This window comes from Zalophus californianus, chromosome 5 (genome assembly GCF_009762305.2).
Source record: "Zalophus californianus isolate mZalCal1 chromosome 5, mZalCal1.pri.v2, whole genome shotgun sequence".
NCBI classification, from domain to species: Eukaryota; Metazoa; Chordata; class Mammalia; order Carnivora; family Otariidae; genus Zalophus; species Zalophus californianus.
Window position 1 is genome coordinate 127,708,641 of NC_045599.1, and position 24,003 is coordinate 127,732,643.

At 46.1% G+C, this 24,003-nt stretch overlaps 1 protein-coding gene across 6 annotated transcripts in view; it reads left to right on the forward strand.

Moving 5' to 3' along the window:
- ADAMTS12 (ADAM metallopeptidase with thrombospondin type 1 motif 12) overlaps window positions 1-24,003 on the forward strand; it is a 298,365-nt gene that overhangs the window by 252,364 nt on the left and 21,998 nt on the right. For 5 of the 6 annotated variants that reach the window (XM_027605495.2, XM_027605491.2, XM_027605492.2 and 2 more), the window contains 3 exons: window positions 4,718-4,928; window positions 13,757-14,869; window positions 20,738-20,890. In XM_027605495.2, the coding sequence (XP_027461296.2) occupies window positions 4,718-4,928; window positions 13,757-14,869; window positions 20,738-20,890 (1,477 nt within the window). The remainder of the gene's footprint in view (window positions 1-4,717; window positions 4,929-13,756; window positions 14,870-20,737; window positions 20,891-24,003) is intronic. The other variant, XM_027605493.2, reaches the window with a different exon arrangement.

Sequence of the window (24,003 nt, forward strand, 5' to 3'; positions counted from 1 at the left end):
GACCTGAGCTGAAATCAAGAATCAGACTCATAACCAGCTGAGCCACCCAGGCACCCTGAAAACAGTGGGGTTTTTAAGCACCTCCTTCACTTCTGATGATGTTTTAGAGATACCTTATATCTTCCCTTTATTGTTCTCAACTACTCAGAAAAATAACTATTATTATGTCAGTTTTATAGAGGAAGAAATTTTCTTTACCTCACTCAGTATCATACAACTAGCAAAGATTCAAACCCAGGTCTGTCTAGCTATAAGCCTGTGGTCTCCATTACATACCCCCAAAGACAGGCACATACCTCTCCCCCATCCAGCCTGTGTCCAAAGCAAAGCAAGCACTGTGCTAGGTGTGGTGGGCTCTGAAGGTTCTCGATGCAGACACTCACCTGCTGAGGCCAAGATAGAACTCTGGGGACATGGGCTATGTATGTAAAAGCAACACAGTCAAAGAAGATTCTGGTATCAGCTCTGGCTTTAGAACAGACATTTATCTGTTGCTGACATTTTCTTATTTACCTGTGGCTGAAAACTTGGCCTCACTCTTTTCAGAATTCATCTTCCGTAAGGGTGGTTATCTTACGAGAGTCCACACTCCCAACTATCAGAATTTCTAGTTGGAGGTGACTTTACAGTAAGGTACTATTGGTGTGAGAGGGAGAAGGATGTTGGGGCAAGAGTCCAGAAGCTGAAGGACTCTTGGGGAAAGGCTGAGCCGAGGGGGAAGCCCATGGACACAGAAGTGGAGCCTTGATAAAGGAATTCTTAAAAAATACCAGCTGAGCTCTGTGGACTTGAAGCTGACCCTCAGTGCGGTCATGGGACAGGTTGGAAGGGCATCTCCATCCGGATCCCTGCAGCCTGCAAATGTTACCTCATTTGGAAGAAAGGTCTTTGCAGATGTTATTAAATTAAAGCATCTTGAAATGGGGATATTATCAGCCATTATCCACTTGGGCCCCAGATGTCATTGCAAGTGTCCTTATAAGAGAGAGGCAGAGGGAAATTTCACACACACACACACACACACACACACACACACACACACAGGGTGGTATGAAGACAGAACAGACAGATTTGAAGACACCAGCCTTGAAGACTGGCGGGACAGTCCCCAAGCCGAGGGATGCTGGCAGCCACCACAAACTGAAAGAGATAAAGAACGGATCTTCTGTAGAGCCTCTGGGTGGAGCGTAGCTCCACTAGCACCTTGATTTCATCCCAGTAACACTGATTTTAGGACTATAATAGACGAGATTTGGCTTCTAGAACTGTAAGAAACCAGATTTTTGTTGTTTGAAGCCACCAAGTTTGTGGTTAATTTGTCGCAGCAGCCGCAGGAAATTAATGGAGGCAGTTTAACGCAAGTGAAGAGAAGAGGAGAGATCCCCCAGCCCAGTGATAGACGCTCCAGAGCTTGGAAAACCCTGGGATTGGGGCTTCTTGGAATGTGTGGCAAAGAATTTTTTTTTATTATGTTATGTTAATCACCATACATTACATCATTAGTTTTTGATGTAGTGTTCCATGATTCATTGTTTGAAGAATTTTTTGGAATAGCACAAATAGGTCACTTCCCAAGGAAGCTTGCAGCCAGGCAGGCTACCGGATACATATTCATGGGCAAGGCAAGCTGTTGTCAGGGCGAGACCAGCAGCCAGCCATGGGGACCCCTTACTCAAAGCCCTGCCTCCTGGCCACTGTCCCCATGGTCCTTGCCCCCCTTGGGGCTTTGTAGTTAGTTGACATGTCTTTATGTCTTCGTTCTAAAAGCAGCATTATTAGAACAAGGCAAGTGATACCTTTTCCCCCTGGAAGGCTTCTTAAGCTGAGCGCATGGATGCAGCTTGTTGATTTAGAGCAAACTTCTGAAATGGACCAGGGATGCAGCCTCCTCTCCCACCATCAGTGCTGAAGCCCCGGTCACAGTGAGAAAGGAGGTTCTGTGGCCGCAGGCGGGCGCTGGGCACCAGGCAGCCACTGGGCAGTCCCGGCCAGCACAGGTGTGCCTTCTAGCGCCCAGGTGTTCTCGGTGAGCTGAGCGTCGGTTTTGCAGCTGCGGTCTCTGTCTTTGCACATCGTTGCGCTTCAGGGGAGCAAGACAGCCCATTCTGTTCCGCAGCTTCTGCTCTTACATTGGAAACATAATTTCCTGCAATTCCCTCCAAACAATTTGAAAATTATACTTAAGAAGAGGGAAGCATAGCAATCAAACAAATCTTTTAAAATCATTGTCATTGGTAGAATTTTTTGCTTCTTAAATCCTCCCACTGTTTTGTTATAGTGAGAATCTTTGATAGAGCCCCAGTCCATAGGACTTTTTTAAAAAGATTTTATTTACTTATTTGAGAGAGAAAGAGAGAGAGCATGAGCGGGGTGGGGACAGGCCATGGGAGAGAGAGAAGCAGACTCCCCGCTAAGCAGGAAGCCAGACATGGGGCTCCATCCCAGGACCCCAAGATCATGACCAAAATCAGCTGCTTAACCAACTGAACCACCCAGGCGCCCCCCCAAAGGACTTTTACATTGTAACTGGGGTGGTGAGATTGACTGCTGTAGGGGGTCTAAAGAACAGTAAGAAACAGTACATGATGTGTGGTGAGTGTCATCAGCGTTCTGGTAAGATAAAGATCAATAGCAAAACCAGAACAAATCAGGGAAGGTTGTTGTTAATTCTGTGCTGATTGAGCCAGGGAGGTTGTCTTGTGGGGTGAATAAATGGGCTGGGTTTTTGTCCTGCTGAATTCTTTGCATTACATTGCCCTTCTCACCAATCCCTCAGGGCATTTCAGCAGCCTTCTGCCACAAATCTCCTATAAATATAAAAGCAATACTCTATTATACATCTCCTGGAAATCTGGCATTATGGCAGACATCAAAAAGTGAAATGGACAAGAGAACTTGACAGTAGTTCCTGAGCCCTGAGACTGGAAGACCTTTGCTGGGAGATATTAAAGAAAGGGAGGTGCTGTTTTCACTTTAAACTAGTGACCAACAGATGCAAAATGTCCCCAGGGGACTCTGGGGGAGATTCCAGAAAGAGAAAATAGGGAGGTTCATTATCACTTTGTGGGGACACAGCTGAAAGCCTGGTAGCAAGTAATTTGATAAATTATACTTTTTTGGTCCACTCAGATTATTAAAGCCCTTCCAGAATGACATTTTATATATTCGGTAACATGTCTGGCTTCCCCCAGACATGTCAGAAGTAGGGTGAAGTAACTAGATTCATGATTACCAAAGTGGGCGTTCCTTTGGTTTCACATCATGTGGTTCCAATATTAACTCTTTATCCACACAGGATAGCCAGATGATAAACACTAAGGAATAAGGGAGTAAGCTTATTTATTATTATTACTTAATAAATAAATGAATAACTCATCTTAATTACATAATTATAGATGTTAAACACTAAAGAATAAATAAGTAATCCTTATAACTTAAAAGTAACTTATTAAAGAATGTAACAGAATCAAGGAATAGCTTTCTTCACATATTTTTAACCTGAGATTAAAAGTGTGAGACTCAAAAGTTTTACCCCAATAAATCCAATACTTACTAACTATAAATCCCATAGTACAAACTTTTGTCTTCTTCAAAATTCCATACTATCTCAAGGACAGAAGTCTTCCTTAAATTCAGGAATGAACGACTTCATATGCTATACTATTTTCCCATGAAAAATAGAAGCATTCCATTTTATTACTGCACAGAGAGCCAAAGAAGTGGGCCATACTTTCCAACAATGGTGAACCCAAACCACACTGGATCAAGACACTTGTTTTCCCTTCTGTGCTGGGGAAGATTTACACAGTGATGGAGAAGGGGAAACCGAGAGGGCTCCCTGCTGCTTTCAAAAGCTATTTCTACATAGCCACAGGGTCAACCTCCTAGAATCTGGAGTAAATCATCCATGATAAGGGGCTAGAGAAAGAACTCACATCCCTATTTTTCCACAGTGAATCCAGAGTATTCATTTAGCAAACCATGTCAACACTTTGACTTGTCAAGAATAGTTGAGAAGTAAGAAATTATTTTGTTTCTTCTTTTTCTCCTGCTTTCTTATTAAAGGGACCTGTGAAACTAGGAGTAGGTAGACTGGAGGAGATGGGGAGAATGAAGGCAGTGCCTCTGACTGACCATCTCCTAAATAACTGAAAATCAGCAATTGTTTCACTACCTGCTTCAGAGCAGAAAAGAAAAACATTCAGTTAGGAGCCAGGGGACCTACGTTTTATGAGATTCTTTTACTCGGTAGCAACCATCAAAATAACAATAAATAATTACAGATGATCAAGTTCTATTATGTGTCAGGCCCTGTATGTTGCACCACATATAAATCTGGTACTTTGTTTAATCTACAATATTCCTATAAAGTCAGTATTGTCATACCCATTTAACAGATGAGGAAAGTAAGGCTTAAACTTGCTTGACGTGACGCTGTAATAACAGAAAACTAGACCTCAGTGTTCTTGACTGTAAAGAGAGAGGGCATTTTTTTTTCATTCAGAGACATTGTTAAGTAGCATCCTCTCCTGCTGGGTGCTCTGCTGGACTTGAGCCGTGATTGCACAAACCAGCTGTGGCCCTATCTTCCTCTAGTGGGCTGGAGTATCTCCAAGGGCCACCCAGCTCTGTGACCTGCACTTCTGCTCCCGGTTCCTCTTTCCGGTGGCTGAACTGAATGTGTCCATATACTTTTGGTGTCCATGTGCGCCTGCAGGTGGTGGGCCGGGGAGTGGGAAGCATGCTCAGCAACGTGTGGGCCCCACGGAGAGAAGAGGCGGACGGTGCTGTGCATCCAGACCATGGGCTCTGATGAGCAGGCTCTCCCGGCTAAAGACTGCCGGCACCTGCTGAGGCCCAAGACCCTCATTTCCTGCAACAGAGACATCTTGTGTCCATCAGACTGGACAGTAGGCAACTGGAGTGAGGTGAGCGTCATCACTTCCCCACCCCTGCCTCTTCAGTAACCAACCCAAAGCGGCTTGAGAGAAAATTGCACGATGGCTGGTGTGTATCACCTCTGGCCTGTTTCCTGCATTTCCACCTGCCTTGTATCCCATCTTGCTCCTTTTCTGTTCTTACAGGATTTGCTTCTCACTTGTCCAGGAGTCAGTCACCTGCCAGGGATAAGCTGGACCCCATTTGCCCAGGCTCTCAACAGCTAATTGGTACATTGTCAGGATTTTTTGCCATCCCGTTGTTAAACCATCGGCAGCAAATCAAGAACTAGGTCGTTAAACACTGATATTTCTGTTTCCCTGAAACCGTGAGAGTTAAAACCGGACGAGTGTTGCTGTAATAGTAGAATGATAGGCAGTGTACTTGATACTTGAAGAAGCCCCTCGAATTGTCTGTCTGTTCGGCGTGGGTCAAGGACAGACCTGACCGAGGTTTAGAACATGTACTATTATTAGCCAGACAAATTCAAATAAGTGTTGTTGCATTTTTCCAAAATTAATCTGATCAGATCCTCTAAGTATACTTAGAAATCAGTGGGCTAGGAGGTCACAAAAAGTTCCCAGGCTTCATTTTTCTTTAGGTCACCATGGAACCTGGTCCTATCATACCTGGTGCTGCCAGAGTCCGCTGTGTGGAGCCTTTTTTTCCCAAATGTCCTGGAGTCTCCAGGGGCCTTGTTCTACTTCCCTGTGCACATTGCAGTTCAGTGACCTCAGGAATGACTACAAATTACATGATTTTTTAAACTAACAGTCCCGACTTTATGGGTGGATGCTGACTTCTTCTGAGCTTCCTTGGAAAGCCCTGTCCTTTTCGTTAATAATGCGACCACTGACCAGAATGTCATAGGAACTCCTTTTAGGACTCACCTTCAAACAAATGGAAAATACTTGATTCAGGAGAATGCAGTAAGTACCATCTGTACTAATAAAGGTACTCCAAAGTATTATGTAAAGAAGAATTTGAAAATTTGTATCAACAAAGGTGCCATCTCTGAAGCTCTTTGAAAGTAGAAAACACTCATTTGAATACAGCACTGTGATAACCTTATTTCCAGAACTTTATTTCATTAGCTCACAGTCACAGTTTAGGTTTATTTAGCTTCTAAATCTGTTGCAGAATGCTTTCTTGGCATCAAGGTGAAAATAGAAAGAAAATGGCAAGTATGTTTCCTGTGTTGTAGGAACTTCCTATCAAATGGGAGAGATGGGACCAAAAACAGAAACGAAGGAAGGAAGGAGGAGAGAGAGAGAGACAGAGAGAAAGAAAGAAAGAGAGAGAGAGAGAGAGAGAGAAAGAAAGAAAGAAAGAAAGAAAGAAAGAAAGAAAGAAAGAAAGAAAGAAAGAAAGAAAGAAAAGAAAGAAAAATATAAGCAAAGAAAACATAACTGCAAACCAATAGTGTACTATGAATCTGTGCACATATCAGCAACAGGGCTGATCCTGGGAGGGGGCAGTGAGAGCCTGTGGCCGGCCTGGCCTGTTAGGCCACCACCAGCCTGGATTGCTGTAAATAACAGTGTTGTCAAAATAAGGCTGGATGAGGTACCGTGACTGGTCCATTACATCTGTTTACTAGGAATGTTTGGGCTGCATCCAAAGCAGTCCATAATTCTTGTCGAGTAGAATTTACCAATTGCCAGATTCTTTGTGCTTTTTTAAAGGACTACAATTACATATTTGGCTGAGAAGTTCTTCTTACTGTGCTCATGTTTATGGGGAACAAAATGATATGCCTTAACTGGAGAACAAAGGACAAAAAGTTGGCACGGTATGACAAGTACTTGTGTCTGTGGTCCCAAATACAGGCCATTGCATAGTGTATTGTGAGCAGACATGGGATTCAGTTTCTGGCTTCCACTGGATGGAGTTGAGCAGAAAGGCTGAGCCCTGGGATGCTGTCATGAGAGGTGCTTTTAGTTAAATCAGCATGGAAATATTCACCCAGTGGGTCTCCCTTTCTTCCTTCTGCTGTTTTGCTAATGTCTGTACCTGTGAGCCCTCTAATGAGCTCTTCTGGAATATGAGGAAATATCTCTGATATTCTATCTAGGCCCAGATACATTTTTAAGAGAGATGATGCAGTGCTGTATTTTTGCTATCATAGTATTTATGGTATGGATCTTGCCTTGAGATTGGCATTAATTGATGCAGGGTATAGCACTCCAGATATACCTCATGATTTGGTCTGTACTGGGCTGTCTGGGTCACCCTAGATGTCAGAAGCTGAGAGGTAACTGGGCCAAAATATCCAAGAACTAGGAGGCTCCTGCTGAGTCATCCTCTCTGGGCTGACTTCCCTTCCCTGCCAAGACACCTCTGCCAACCCAAGCAACGAGAGAAGGGTGGGCTCAGTTGTGCCAGGTTGGCACCCTCATCCCTGACCCAGCAGGGGTCCGAAGGAGGACCTAGCGAGAGCTGGGGGACCCTTTCTGCCCGTCTGACCAGCCCCTCCTTCTCTAAGCTCATGCCCTGAACACTGACTCCTACCCCCAATCTCAGATTTCACCAAGAATCTTGCTCTGTTTTCACCCAATCTACTTTCTGGGCATGAAGGATAAAGAAAGGGGACTGGATTTGTTGTAAACACAGTATCAGAGTTTCTGTGCCCCCCATTTTTATTAGGTATACTGCTTCAGTGACATGCCTTGTCTAGTGGTGAAGGACATGCATGGTCTCAGGGGTATGGGTCCCTGGGTTCAAATCCTGGCTCTGCCACTTATTAGATGTGTGACTTTAATCTCTTTGTGATTCCTTTTAGTTTTCTGTGGCTTGTTTCCTCCATCCATGAAGCAGGAATAACAGCAGTACTTAGACTCAACTTTCATCAGTACTTAGTACTTTCATCAACTTCTTACTAGAACAGTGCTTGGGACACAGTAAAGTATAGACATAGTCATTTCCTAGCAGAGTAAGTAGATGGGAACAACAACATCATCTGTCATTTGTTGAGTGCTTTTCACACTGTAGGGTTCGTTTCATTTAACATTTAAGGTAACTCCATGAGGGTGATGTTCATGAATTCCCCTGTTACTCCTGGCAGTTAGACGCTAATAGATTTAGTGGGAGAGTAATTTTCCTAGGTTTTCTAGCCCTGGCAATCCCTAATTGTGTGGCCTTGAGCTAGTGTTAACTGCCCCCCCGCCCAGCCTTTTCTCATTTATAAAGACAGGGTTAATGTGAGGCTTGAAGATAATCCACCAAAGCCCTTTGCATGGTGTCCGCAAATAGTGAGTGTTTGCTAAATGGTAACTTCATTCTCAAGCAAGAAGGCAAGTGTCTATCTTCTATGCTACCCTGATTTTGTAAGCCTTGTCCAGTTGGTGGCACCCAGATGCCCTGACAGAATTGATCTGTGCCCCTCTGCATTTTCATCTAGACCCTCGCCCCAAGGTCACGGCCATTTTCTGCATGGAGTACTATAAGCATGAAGTCAAGGGTCTACAAAAATGTTTGAGACCTAACGAAAAGGCTAATGGATGGTTTCCATAAAAACAAAGGACACAGCAAGATCATAAATCAATATTTAATTACATATTAATGGCAGATACCTACTGGATACTGGTATTACTATTAAACACTTTTATAGGTATTAGCACAATACCTCTTAACAGCCTTATTAACCTCGTTTTCCAGGTGAAGAAACTGAGGCATAGAGATGTTTAGAGACTTGTCCTTTAAGCAGTGGAGCCAGGATTTGAATGCAGAGTTTTACTGGGAACACTCTGCCATATGCATCTCACACGTCTACAAAATACAACAATCTGACGGCCCTTAGTATTCATAAAAAAATCATTACATTTGGAAACAATTTAGAGATCAGCTTTTGTCACTTTGCTGGAATTCCAGACTATGCCTAACGATTGCTGAGAAATCAGAACCCTCTTAAATAAATTGCTCCCCCCCAAATACTTCTAAAGCAAAAGAAGAAAAAGCCTTTCAGATGGTTTTCAGAGCAAAAAAAAAAAAAAATATATATATGATATTTCCCTTGAGACTAGAGATGTTTTTTAATATACTTGATGGGGCGTGCGGCAGCCCCCGAGCCCTTTGTGTGCCTGATGAAAGCACACAGACAAATGAACAAAGCAATTAACCAACTTACTGAGACTCTGTCAAGTGCAAAGCGGTCCACATGGGTGTTGGAACATCCGAGTGACCGGAGAGACTAGATGCTGATGTTTGCAAACAATCTCTCCTGCCTCCTCAGGCAGAATCGCCCACAGCGAACACCAGCAGCATGTCTGTGGCTAAACGAGAAGCAAAGGGAACTCTTGTGTGAAGCCTCACAGAAATGCCTGCAGACCCAAGGAGGACGGAGCAGGAGGGGGGGAGATACTTCTCAGTCCATTACCTGTGGTACTCCCCAGTTTGAGTTAAGGTCCAAGGCACTTCTGTGCGGCTGGACCCCTGAGATGTGAGCCTGGACCACCTCGTCTTGTGGCACGGGATGTCTGTGCGTGCCAGCATGTCAGTGCCCCTCGGATGTCAGCAGCCTGTGCTTTGCCCGGTTTCCTGGAGAACACATACAGCCATCCTCATTTGACACAAGTACTCACAGAAAACCAGTTGGGGGCCATGTTGATTCTCTTCATCCTGTCTGATATACTTTTTAAGTTATCTAGGTACTGTATTAGTTTGCTAGGGCTGCCATGACAGAGAACCACAAACGGGGTGATTTAAACAACAGAAGTGTATCATCTCACAGCTCTGGAGGCCAGAAGTCCAAAATCAAGGTGTTGGCAGAGTTGGTTCCTTCTCAAGGCTGCGAGGGACAGTCTGTTCCATGCCTTCTGGCTTCTGGCGGCCTTTGACTTCCTTGGCTTGTAGATGTCAACACCCTGATCTTTGCTTTCATCTTCAGTGGCATTGTCCTTATGTGTGTGTCTCTGTATCTGAATTTCCCTTTTTATAAGGACAGTGGTCATATTGGATTAGGACCCACCTGGGGAGACCTCATTTTAACTTGATTACCTCTGTAAAGGTGCCATGTCCAAATAAGTCTCCATTCTGAGGTATAGGGGGAGGGGGTGGGCAAGGGTTAGGACTCCAGTAAATCTTTTTTGGGGGGACACAGTTCAACCCATAAGAGCTACCTAAGTTTTTCAACTTGCTTTCAAAGCTGGTTTTAGCATGAGATCCAATCATTCATTTATAAATTCCCGAGACTACACAATAAATGTTTTTATGGCAAAGCACTAGCTATTTCTCTCTTCAGCCCTTTAGCTTTAACTCTGTGATGAGCCCCGACTGTGTTTTTGAATAAACTCTCAGCACTGCAGCTCCGAGCCCTTTGTGAGCTCCCCTCTCCCACAGTGCACCTGAGGTGGGTGGCTTGACTCATTTAGCAGCAACCCTCTTTCTCAGCGGGCTCCCCACAGGCCTTCGTCTTGGAGGAACGACAAGTGAGAGCAAGATGACTCCCAAGGAGGACAGGAACAGACTGACGGGCTGCTGGCCTGCTACAGAGTTCAAAACTATAAGGTCAGGGCACAAGGTCATCCTGGCAGATACTGGCTTTGAGAGTTCCAAAACTACCCATCAAGATGAGCTCTGAGTGCAGCATTGTGCCCTGCGTTTATCTCATCTGAAGGGCTTGACAGCTCCTAAGGAGATAATCACAGGTGGAAGATGTATCGGAAGGAGCATGGGGCTGAGGACAAACCAGTGCTGCCTGTTCCGGCATGGCTACGAGAAAAGGCAACTTCGTTTGTAGGCCCCGTACAGACTTGGTAGATCGTTAACACTGTCCCGCCCTGGGGCTAAAGAATGGCATCCTTGGGCTACTTGGAAGCCTCCGGGTCTGTGGGTGAGGGAAGCAGGTGGGGATGAAAGGTAGGCGTGCTGGAGAACATAAGAACTGCTCCCAGACCCCGGGCTCCGTGAAGGAAGTTGTGACGTGCCATTTGAGAATGGCGCCAGTAATTGCAGATCCTCTGCTTTTTGAGAGAAGCTAAAAATCAGGAATTTTAATATGAAATCTACTTTAAGTGTTGGCTACAATTCAGTGTTTGTATTTCGTCTGTTTGCTTGTTTAAGACTGAGCAAGCCAGGGGCGCCTGGGTGGCTCAGTCGGTTACGCATCCAACTCCTGATTTGGGCTCAGGTCATGATCTCAGGGTCGTGAAGTTGAGTCCCGCGTTCGGTTCTGTGCTGGGCGTGGAGCCTGCTTGAGATTCTCTCTCTCCTTCCCCCTCCACCTCTCCTTGCCACCATTTTTTAAAAAAAGGAAGAAAGAGACAAAAAAGATTGGACAGGCCAAAGAATTAATGTTTGTGGGTCAAATGTAGTCCTAAGGCTGCCACTTTGGAATCTCTGTTCTAGAATAATCTTCAGTTTTAAAAGCTCAAAATCTAATGTATTTTCACCCGTTAGATAACTTTTATTTACTCCTGTTTTATTCTTTTAGGTTGAGCAAATTCACACAGTGGTAAATAAGGTTATTTAATACGTGTAATTTATAAATTCTAAAAAATGTATATGTATCCATCTGTTAACCTTAGGAAATCTAAATCTTAAAAAATCTAGCAACAAACCAGTGGGAGGGGGGATATCCACAGTATCTTCTAGATATGTGCCTACAAGTACTTCACCCAGGCAGCTGCTCACCTCATAGCTTCCCACAGACAGGTGTGTGTCTCTGGGCTTCCCGGTGGACATGATAAGCATTTCAAGTCGAAACAAACAAACAAACAAAGGAATGAAGAGAAAGAAAAGAAAAATCAGAGAGCTTCCTGCCATGTCGCTGTCTACTCTGACATTTCTTGGAAAGAAAAAAACCCAAAGGGAGGTGCACCTGCTTGAGGACCATTGGCGTCAGCCGGGGCCTCTTTCAAGGATCAGCTCTCGAAACCCAGCCTGCCTGAGGCAAGCAGTGCAGAAATGTGTTCGGACCTACGTGAAGGGTATTTGATTGAATGGATCATTTTTCCAAAGTGGAGATTTGAAAACTCAAGGGGTTGGGATTAGAATGTAACAAGTGGAGAGCCAGTGAGGAGGACGAAGCAGACAGCACTTTAAGGCACCTTCGCACAGAAGAAGGCAGAAATACTGTAGCAAACCAGGAAAGTAAAAGGCTCTGGGCTGCCCTTGCCAGGTTTCAAACTGAGGTGGCCCCAGATCCGCAGCTGAGTGTGCTCTCAGCTGCACGGTCTCCTGTGCTGACAAGCTTCTCCTGCTTTTCAAAGGATCTGCTTTCCCAGAGCTAGCAGACATCAGGGAGAAATGATACTTGACTGGAACAAAATAAAGGGGGAGTTTTATACATCCACATTATTTTCCTACACAGAGGAAATTAAAAATAGGACTCAAGAAGGCAAGAAACTTAAGCCAAAAAATGCATAAGCTCACAGAATTTTCCCATTCCCGATTTTTTTTTCCAGGTGAAATAGTCACTTAATAAATGTGTATCAGGTGATCGCTGTGTCCCAAAAACTATCCTAGAATTCAGTTATGAGTAAGAACTAGTTCCTGCCTTTGGGTAGCTTTTTAGGAAATTGAGAGTTCGTGGTCAAGAGCGGAAATCAGTGGATGGCTACCTGTCAGTGTGTTGCACTAGATTTCGTGGAGGCTGTGAAATCTGATTTTACTCCTCCACCGACTTGTAGCCTTTCAAGCAAGTCCCTGAGCCTCAGCTCCCTCTCCTGTGGAAGGCAGAATCCTAATTCCTGCCTTGTAAATCTCACAGGGCCATCGTCAGTATCACACAGAACTGTGGCTATGAGCCCTTGGAAATCTGCCAAGCATTATGCAATCCCCGTCCTCAAAAAACCCGCTTTGAGGTCAGGAATATAAGCCAGACAAATGTGAAACAGCCTGTGAAGACCACTGGAGGTTCATATTCAAGTGCAATACATTTGGTGGCTGACTTAAAATTGGAAAGAAAAGGCACATAGAGCTGTCTGGTAAAAGTACAGATTTTTCAAAACATCTAGAAATTTAGTGTGATGTAGCGAGTACATGTAGTTTGCAGCTGCTGAGACTGAGGAAATAATGATTCTTTACCATGAATCCTGAGGAAAGACCATCCTGTTAGGATTCCTCCAAAAGTGCTCTAGCTACCTGTGCTTGGCATGCCCTACAGAATGTGGAGGGAACATGGCGGGGGGTGGTACCAGCCATGGCCCCTCATACTGGCACCATGCTGTGGGACTCACTCTTTGGAAAGGGTATCTCTCTACTTCGATTAATTCCCCACCTTTAAATTTCAGAATAGGTCCTGGATCTGTATACAGGTGTGAGTATGATGGTTGTCTAGCAGCTTTTAATTTGATTCCACCTGACATAGGCAAGTGGACATGGAGCCAGTGTGCCTGGGTGAGACTCTGTCAGTTACATTGGGTGTTTTTTAAATATAAAGGGAAGGTTTGTTATAACCAACTTAATAGACTCCAGAAAATATGTAAGCAGTTTGTGTTAATTTAACAGCATCACAACCCTAGGAAAGATAATTTTACCATCTCTTAAAAAGAGTATGGAACTCGTATACATCATTGCACTTCCTGTGAATTTTCTGTCCTGTGTTCAGAGCCCAGGGAGACTTCAGTTTTACTATGTCGTGGTTTGTATATTCAGTTTGCGAAGACTAAACAGTTGGTCCTGAGCCCCATCTGGTCTCCAGGAGATACATATTTCCTTGGAGAACTAAAGTTGCTCAGAAACCAGATACAAAGATGGAAGAAAACAAGTTCGGCTGCCCAGCTCCATTTCCATCGGGACTGTTCTCACCTGTTGTAAACCTGAGCATGAGAACCAGTGCACCTTTCCCATGAATCTAACAGCTGTCTCTCTTTTCCAGTGTTCTGTTTCCTGCGGCGGTGGAGTGCGGATCCGCAGTGTTACGTGTGCCAAGAACCATGACGAACCTTGCGATGTGACAAGGAAACCCAACAGCCGAGCTCTTTGTGGCCTCCAGCAATGCCCTTCTGGCCGAAGAGTTCTGAAACCCCACAAAGGCACGATTCCCAGTGGGAAAAAGCTCCCAACATCTGAGCCGGACCTCCTGAAACCCATCCCTCCAACTCCACCCAGTCCCAGAACACTGAGCACGCCCACGGTGCCCAGGCCTGTGAGCACAAGCACTCGGGCCGTCAGCAGCCCCAGTCCTACCACAGCCCCCGGACGAGGAGACCTGGGTGCCAAACGGTGGCAGAATAGTTCACACCAAACTGAACCGCGCTCCAATTATGTCCTTTCCACCGGAAGTACTTCCCAGCCCATCCTCACTTCCTGGGCTTTGAGTATCCAGCCAAATGAAGAGAATGTTCCCAATTCAGACACTGCTCCTACCTCACAGGGAGACCTTTTCACCATGACAGTGACTGGTGCTGATTTGCCCTCTTCCGGCAAGCCTGTGACATGGCAGGTGACTCCATTTTACGATACCTTGACCAAAGTGCCAGGGATAGAGATTCATAGTGGCTCAGGGGAAGACGGTGAACAGTCTGAGAACAAAAATGAAAACAACTCCGTAACATGGACCAAAATCAGAGTAGCTGGAAATGATGCTTCCGTGGTGAGAAGTACGGAAATGCCCTTTGGGCCTCCACCAACACCTTATCTCTGGGCGCCCTTCAGCACAGCGATGGAAGGTCTGCTGCCCAGCCAAAGGCCTGCTACTCTCAAAAATGGTGTGCCTGGCGCTGAGGGGATGGTCACTGAAAAGCCAGCGAACACTCCATTCCCTCTGGGAGGAGACCGCCGGCCAGCACCGACAGAACACACCGTCCGCCATAACCCTCCAGAACTTCCAAACAACGCCAATCTAACGCAGGGTTCCGGACCAGTCCTGACCGAGGAAGATGCTACAAGTCTGATCGCTGAGGGGTTTTTGCTCAATGCTTCGGATTACAAGAAGCTCTCAACAGGCGGCGGCGGCGCTGCATACTGGATTGCTGGAAACTGGAGTGAGGTAGGAGCTCCATTTCTCACCCCATGCCCGACTCTGTAGGGAAATAGCTAGGGCTCTTGCATTCTTGCGCAGATTTCAAAATGGGCTTGTATAAGATCTAGCCCAATGTAGAAGAAACATGAAGCAGTCAGGCCCATGCCCTCACCCCCCTCCTCTCCTCCCTAACTCCAAAAAGGAGAGAGGGAAAATTAAAAATCTCTGGGGAGGGAGGACAAATACGGTACGATAAAGTGAAAAGAACTCTGAACTAAGGAGGCTGGGCGAGCCAGCTGTGAGAGAGCGGAGAGCTCAGTCCGTGTTTCGGAAGCCGCTTCTTACCTACGGAGTGGTGGCACTGGTGTAGACCACCCACAACACACCCCCAGCTTCGAACCGCTGAGGAGCGGCTGAAAGGGCCTGAGGTGGCACTTCACTCACAAAGCTGATGTTGGGACCCTAGATCTGTCAGGTAATCCTAATTGGAGTGGGAATTGAAGATAAAGTTCCTTAAATGCCTTCTCTAACTCAGGGTTAGCAATGGTTTTCTTTTCTTGTTGGTCTGTTTGAGTACTTGCATGAAAAAAATCATTTTGGCTCATTAAAAGAATTAGAATATGGAAGAAGAAGAGAATAAATATGACGACAGAATGTTGGCCCCTGTTTTCAAGCTTCAGAAATTTGGCTAAATACTTGTTTTTCCATTTCTAGAACTAATTAATGTCCTTTGAAGCATCAAAATCATTTTCACCCGTTTGAATTTTGAACACACGATCTATGAACTTGTTAAAATAATTTGACAACTCAAAGGAGGACTTTGTGGCAAAATAATCACATGTTCAAATTAGTCAGCATTTTTGTGACGATTCATGACTTCTCTCCCTGGCCAAAGAGAAATGAAGTATTTGCAGCTAATATAACTACAGTACATTTAATTTATAAAGCATGTTAATTTCCAAACCACTTTCACATCTAGCTCTTGTTTTCTCCTTTTGACAGTCCCGAGGAGCAGGTAAGGTCTCATTTATGCCAATTGGCAAATAGAGAAAATAAAATTTGTGGCAGTCAAGTGACTTGTCTAAAGACACAATTGTCAGTTGGATGATGAACTTTCTAACTCCACTCTATTCCATTTGTAAAAAACACATTATCTCTGAGTAAAGTGAGGTGTACCTGTAAGTTAAATCAAAATAAAAGTATATATTTGCTCAGATGATCATAGAGGCCAGAAGTCAATTGATACATTTTGATCGTAGTAAATCAAGCTACCCTTGACTTACCGCAAATGTGATCATTTGTCTTTGACAGAAATAAACTGTCCGACAGAATACATCATAGCTCACCAAAAATTTGGCAACCAGGGTAAAGCCACGGAGAGCTGTTAATTCCGGGTAGCTTGACTAGAAAAGGGGACTTGGTCCACACTGCAGCTTTTCGGAGCTGCAAAGGATATTATGAGAAGAGAGTTCAACATTTGGCAGAAACTCCCTTTGTGATAGGGTTTGGTTGCCTGCCCCCTTTATACATCTTTTGAGACAAAATCTTTAATACACAGAATTGTCAGAGAGGATCAGGACTCAGAATGAAAACTTTGGTTTTCCCGCTGTCCTGTGACTTTTTTATTCTGTCCATTTCTGAAGCTGTTTCTTTAGGATGGCCTCTCAGTCACCCCATTGATACCAGTCTTCCCCAAGCGCCCTATAAAAACCTGGACAGTTTTTCCAGTCGGTGTCACCTCATCATCTCTGTCATCTCCTCTTTATTTCTTGTTCGTTTGGGGCCAGTGGCTTCCAGTCTAATGGCGGGAGGCACGTGGAAAAGAGTGGGATGTTTTTGTTTGTTCCTGTGATGGGGGGCGGGGGCCACTACCCACACTGACTGTCTGAGAGCCGAAGATGATAAAACCCCGTGACATTCAGGGAGGTCTCTTAGAAGGAAGAATCGTCCAGTCCGATGCCAGTAGTGGCCCAATAGTCAAGAAAGGAGGAGCCTCAGTCACTGCTCTCGGCTCCTCGCTGGTCTGCGCACCTCCAGCCTCTCCCCTCAGCAGCACTTTCCACACATCATCACAAGAGACGTAAAATTGCCAAGTTAGTCTTTGGAAGGAATATGCTAATCATTCCAGACTCCTGCTCACAAATCTTTCCTGTCTCTTCATTGTTCAGATAAACCGACTCAGACGGTTCAACAGCCTTACTTGCCTCCCCTCTGCCTCACTATCTTCAGCTTCAGCAGATCGAAACTGCTCAGTTTCCCCTAAGCCTCCTGCCCTGCTCAGTCTGTTTACGTTGTTCCCTCTGCCTTGAAGTGCCTTCCCCTCCTCCTCTGCCCTTGTGAATCCTGCCCTGTTCTTCAGGACCAAACTTTGAGCTGCTTCCTCCAGAAAGCCTCTCCTGATCTCTAAGATTGGAAGTCATTTCTAAAGCGCCTTATCATTTGACCCCAAATCGCTCTGAACTGTGTCCTCCCGCTTTCTGTCCTGTGTGGAAGGGCTGTTCAGGCTCCCTGTTGTACACAACACGTTCCTCAGATTGTGACTTCAAAAATTAAAGAATGGATATAAAGACCAAGTTAACACTATAAAAAGACATAAAGCTTGAAACCAGACTTTCTGGGCCGGAATCCTGCTCAGCCACTCACTGTCTGTGTCCTCACATACCCAGGTTCCTCATCTGTGTAAGGAGGACAGTGACAATGCCCGACTCAAAGATCAGTAGGGGGTAAAAGTAGTAACTATGTGTAAGGTACTCAGGAGAGTATGGGGCACATAGGAAGCACCCAGTAAGTGTTTGCTCTGGTATCTGTTTACAAGCAGAAAACCTAGGTGCTATGCCGCGTGCATGGTGTGGCTCTTATGTGGTCAGAAAATCACGTCTCACTGAATTGCCCCATCATCCAGTCAGATCCCCAGGGCCGGTCGTTACACGCCAGCTGTGCAGTTGTGTGAACTGAAGTGACAGAACGATTTTCCAGAGCCGTTCACGGCTGTTCTCACGTGATTCCGATGCAGCCCTCCTTGTTAGTTCCGGTTCTGAACATCCCAAACCTGCTCCTTACCCTGGTACAACGGTGGCCACAGGGCCGCTAGCAAACCTAACAAGGATGAAGGTTTCCAGGACAAAGTGAAGTCCTTCCACCTCCTCAGGGTCCCCCTTCCTTGTCTCATCCCTCACTCCCAGTTTGAAACTAATACAAGTGACGGTTGATGGAACCCCATCTCACTTCCACTGTGCTCCATGCTTTTCCCTCTGTCAGCTTTCCCTTTGCGCTGTTGTTGGCTGCCTCCGTAGAAACTGTCAAAAGGAATTAAATGTCTGCTCACGGGATCTGAATCTGGCAGGACTAAGTCAGAGCCCCAGAGACAACATGCATTTATTTGCCCCACAAATACGGTACAAAGAGTCCTAGACACCACTTGAGATTTACCAGGTTATCGCTAGCCTGGGAATTCCACCTCACTAGGTCCTTTCCTGGGTTTGGGCAAATACATTTTTCTCTCTGTCATGATATGAAATTAACAACAGACACGATGTAGCCTTGAACGTGGCTTCTATCTCTGGGCCCCAGATACCCAGAAAGTGGGACTCACAATGCTGACCTCGCAGCTGTGTTGTGTTTAATAGGTAACATTTGTAGAGTCCTGACCATGTGCATGAATCTCTGTGGTCCTAATGTTACCACCAGTTTTATAGGCTAGGGAGTTAGGAAACTGCAAAAGATCACACCATTAGCTAACTGCAGAATTTTAATTGTACCCCGAGTCTCAGAAGGCTAGAGAAAATGTAGGAAAGGTACCTGTTATGTGGTTGTATCTGTTGCCTATTGCTACAATAATGCTAGATGACAAACCACCACAAAACCTCAGAGTTTTGTTCATGAGTCTGTGGATCATCTGGGAGGTTCTGCTGAGCGGGGCTGAGCTCAGCAGATCTCAGCTTCAGTTGCCATGCATCCGTTAGAGGGTCGGCTGCAGGCTGGCTGGTCTCAGGTGGCCTCAGCTGGGTCACCCAGTTCTATTTCACACGAGCTCTCATCCTCCAGCTGGCTAGCCTGGTTTCATTCTCATGGCAGAGAGAGGGGTCCAAGATAGAGAATTGAAACTAGCATGTCCCCTTGAGAACTGGTACATCAGCCACTGCATTTTATTGGCCAAAAAAGGTCACAAGAACAGCCTTGATTCAGCTAGGGGAATATATCCTACTGCTTGATGAGAAAAGCTGCCAAGTCCTATTGCAGAGAGAGAGCATGGTGTGTCCCGTGTGGGCCACCAGTGCCATCAGCCTATGACAGTGGTCCATACTCTATCATACATCTGCATGATGCAGCACAACAGAGAAAGTGCTAGGGACTTAGGTAGAAGCCAAATCCTAAAGAACTTTAAGCCGGAGGAGACATTACCTCCCTAATTGAGCCAGTTGGAAAAATGATGACCTAGGCTGTGTTCTAGGTCATCATTTCCATTCTATGATTCTATGATTCTGTAGTGGACTCATCTACCTAGAGTCTGTGTTGTCACACATACATCCAACACAAGAGCTTGCATAACGTGACACATGAAATTATATGGAGGATGAAATAGCAGAGCAAGAGAAATGTAAGGCTGGTTTTTATTTACAACTCATCAAAAGGAGCTTTCAAAGATGTCCTGGATGGAATTTCTACACTTTCTTTTATAAGCCCAGGGCTGTGTTTTACCTGTGTACAAAAGAACCCCTCCTTCTGAAGGTGGGCGGGGAAGAAGGGATGCAAGAAAAATCAGCTGAATGAAAGAATGAAGCACATAGAATAAAGGAAATTGGCAGGGTGGGTAGTTTTCAAGGTGACCCCATGCTAAACCTGAGGTATTCAAGAATTCCAAATAAATAACAACATCATGTGAGGAAAGGGCTGTACGTTACCAGCGTTACCAGCAGGGCAAGTGGTGAAAAGTACCACGTTGTAACGTCTTTCTAGCCCCAGAGCACGGTCTGAGGATCCACGGTGTCGGCCGCACCTGGGAGCTGGTTAGAGATGCAGAATCTGCAGCTCCACCCCAGACCTGCTGACTCAGCCCCTGCATTTAGCAAGGTGCCCAGGTGACGCCTACGGACGCTGAAGTTCTAGAGGAACTGCTCTAACAGATAGCGTATGGTGTTTTGGAGGCAGAGAGCCCCAGGCTTACTCCTTGGTCAAGCCAGCTCTCCAAGCCTCATGGGGTTTATTCTGCACAGTGACAATCCCAGTCTACCCACGGGTTTGTCGTGGAGAGGAGGAAGTGACATAAGGTCATTGCGGTGTTCTGACAGGCAGATGCGTGGATCTGACACCCCCTATGCACTGATTGACAGCACTGATAAGAAGTGCAGCAGGCAGTCGGCCTGCAGCCCCCAGACATTCCGGCCAGGATGATTTTTAAAGAGAAGCAAATTTCCCCTTGCTTTTCTTCTCACGCGCTGATCAGGGATTCTCATCGCAGGCTGTTTATTAGAATCACCTGGGGCATTTCTTTTTTCTTTTTAAGATTTTATTTATTCATTTGACAGAGAGAGCATAAGCAGGGGGAGCAGAGGCAGAGGGAGAAGCAGGCTCCCTGCCAAGCAGGGAGCCGGACATGGGGCTTGATCCCAGGACCCTGGGATCATGACCTGAGCCGAAGGCAGCCACTTAACCGACTGAGCCACCCAGGCGCCCCCCCCCCCCAGGGCATTTCTTTTTACATTGATGTCCAGGCCCTACCCAGGGAGATTCGGATTCGTTTGTCTGGGGCGGGACCCCAGCGCCGGAATTTCTGTGAAAGGCCTGCGGGCGATTAGGTGAGCGTCCAAGAGTGAGAACGCCTGACTGCAGGCTGTGGCAGGGGGATGTCTGAGAAGGCGGCCCTCAGCCTCTGTCCTGTCCCCCTCCCTGCCACAGTGCTCCACCAGCTGTGGGCTAGGGGCCTACTGGCGAAGCGTGGACTGTAGCACCGGGACGGATTCTGACTGTGCCGCCATCCAGAAGCCCGACCCCGCTAAGAGGTGCCACCTCCGTCCTTGTACCAGCTGGAGAGTGGGGTTGTGGAGCAAGGTAGGTGACCGGGCTCCGCGGGTTCCAGGGGGACAGCCTTGCCATGCGCTTGCTTGCGGAAGGAGGCGTGTCTCCTCCCTTCCTCCCTTGCTACCTCCCTCCTGCCCTTCCCTCTGATACCACCTGGAGGAGTCAGTCCTGGGCATCACCATAGGCCCTCTCGAAGTTACCCAGCAGCCTTAGAACATGTACAGGGCTCTTATTAACCCACGTTTTTACCTGCTGGCCTTTCCCCTTCCTAGATAAACTGGAACAAAACGTTAAATTCGTGTAACCGAGTGCTGGTCCAGCATGCCACATTGTTTCTAAATTACTTAAATGTCGCATTCTAATTAAAACCAGACATCCTCACATGTATCGTTGAGTCATGACTCAGCAGCTGCTCAGGAAGCAAGCGTACTTTTTCATCCTCAGACCCCAAATGAAAAGAAAGTGGAGACAGAAAGAAAAAAATCGGTCTTTCAATGTGTATTTCCCGTACTGATCTTTTTTGAAGTGTGGTTACACTCTCTCTGCTAATCTGGCTGTGGTTACTCATGTCGCTGTGCTGTCTGTAGGGTCCCTTGTGAAAGACTGTATCAAGTTTCGGGATTAGTTAGCCTTGGTGCTTTAGGGCACTAACCAGGCCCAAGCTGGCCTGGGGCTGAGCCAGCTGCTGGGGGATAGGACCCCCGTCAGTGGTGGGGCGGACCTCTGATCGGCAGGAGGAGGTGCAGAGGTGAGAGCTATGTATGCGCCTTCTGTTTGCCAGTTTCTCTTGACAGCTGAGACACAGAAGGGAGAAGAAAGAGCTACCCAGAAGTTTGGAGAGGCTGGTGAGCCTTGCATCATCCAGTATTGAACTCCTGCTCCCAGACAAGCAGGACCACCAGATGTCTCACTGGACATCTCTGGTTCTGGCAGACCTATCTGGAAGACTGGAGTGTGCAACATCATTTATCTGCGTTAGGCCCCTTCTCCCAAAGTAAGGCTCCGATTCTGGGGAAGAGAGGGACAGTAGGGTTACTCCCTGAAAGATTACCACACATCCCTTTGATACCTGCCACCCTCCCTTTCTTCTGCTTTCATACTATTTTTCTTTCAAGAACGAGTGCTAGTTCTTTCTTTTTCTTCCAACTTCTTACAAACTCAGGATCCAGCAAAGACTAAATGCTTTGCTACAAATTCTCTTCCATATCCAGAAAAATCTCAAGAGACATTTTATATTCCTGACCCGGCCAAACGTTGAGCAGTCCTAAAGGCCCGCCTTGTTATCACTGGGAATAGTCCTTTCCTTGGAAATTGTCTAGCTCAAAGAAAGGACAGATGTGCGAAATCATTCACACTTTTGAAAAGACACTCCCATGAAAAGTACCAGGAATTCTAGCCTGTGAAAAACCCTGCATGAGAGATCCAGAAGCAGTTCTCTGGGGTCAGACCTCCTGAGGAAAGCCCGGCTTGGCTGGCCCATCTGTCTCTGGGTGTCCTCTCTCATGACGGGGGGGTGGGGGAAGAGGGGGGCTGCGGGGCTATGTATGCCCCCCTGCAGCGCATCTGGTTCTGGTGGTTTCGTGGGAGCTCTCCCATATCACCAGGCCTGCCAGAATGAGATAACCACCACATCCAGAATCGGATCCTCCAAGTTACTCCATTCCTCTCACTCAAGAAACTGTTTCTTCTCTCAGGATACTAGATAAACCTTGTCAAAGATGTGGCTTAAACCCTGATCCTCAATTGCCCTGACTTCTGTGTTTCTATTATTATGGGTCTTACACACCTGACTTTCATTTTTCCCAGGCATGTTAATTTAGATTTTATCTTAAATTTTGACAAGTAAGTGTAATTCCTTTTTAACTACCGCATCATTAACCACTTCATACAGATGTCTGAAGTCCAAATCATGCACCAGGAAAGATTTGAGGGCCTTCTTTGTTTCACTGTTCTATTAGGACTTCGAAACATGCTCAGAGGCAAACCTCCAAAACCTAGAGTCGGAGCATAGGCCCTTTTAATGTCTTTAAATGCCCAGAGGGTTTAGATTCTGCCATGTTGATGGTTTGCCTTTTCACAGATACTTTCTCAGAGGGAAGAATTCTAATTTTACCTTGAATCTTCTGCATTACCCCCCCAGTCTCTGCCCCCCATCCACAGACACCTTAATCCTCATAGGACTGCGGGTCTGCCTCAGCCAGCCCCAAACCTACAGGTAGCACCCCTGAGGCCTCTGGGTCACTCGCCAATAATGCTCTCGCTTTGTGATGGCTGTGAGTTGTGCTTGTTTTACTGGCTTCTGTCTCCAGCACCATGGGGCTCCCTGATGAAGCCCGAGGCAGCTGCTGTGGACACGTTCCCCTGTGTGTGAGAGTAGAATAGGACTCAGTGTTAAGCCTCTGCCTTTACCATGTCTAGAAGCAGTCTTTCAGGATGGCTTGCTTCCCCTTCACGCATCAGTCTGTCTGAAGCAAAGTTAAGGTTGTAGTCCTTGGGTTTGTCCCAGAGGCATGCTTGGGAAGACGGCTGTGCAGAACTGAATCCTAAAAGTGGTGCTGGGCGATGGATGGGACACGTGTGGGTTGGCAGCCTTGCTATGTCATTACCAGCATATGACACTGGTGCATTCATCTGAGAAACTGTGTTTCTCGCACCTCTGAGAAGTAAAGTGGATGATATTGCCTCCACTTACCTCATAGAGTGGTTATAAGGATCAGAAAAGAAAATGTTAGTGAAACAGCTTTGTAAATGGTCAAAGACTGTTCAGAAGAAATCCTGGGCAAACTTTGAGCTCCAGATAAAAGTCAGGACTGGCTGCTCTTAGGTACTTACTATCCTCTGGCTTCCTGGATTCAGGGCAGAAAGCCTGTAGACAGGTGACCTTGGAGAAAGTTCTGTCAACAGGACTGGCTGGAGCAGGTGTCTACTCCCCAGTATTAAGCAGACAAGGTGCTCAAAGTGTCCAGGAACTTTGGAGGAGTTGACCTACCTTGGGCCCTGGCACTCGCCGATACTATCACGTGCCTAGCATTACACAAGAGCTTTAGATCATCAATTCCATTTTCATCCAGCTTAGGACCTTCTTTATAATTCCCACTGAGGAAATGAAAGCTCAGGGTGTTTAAATCACGAATGCTCAATCA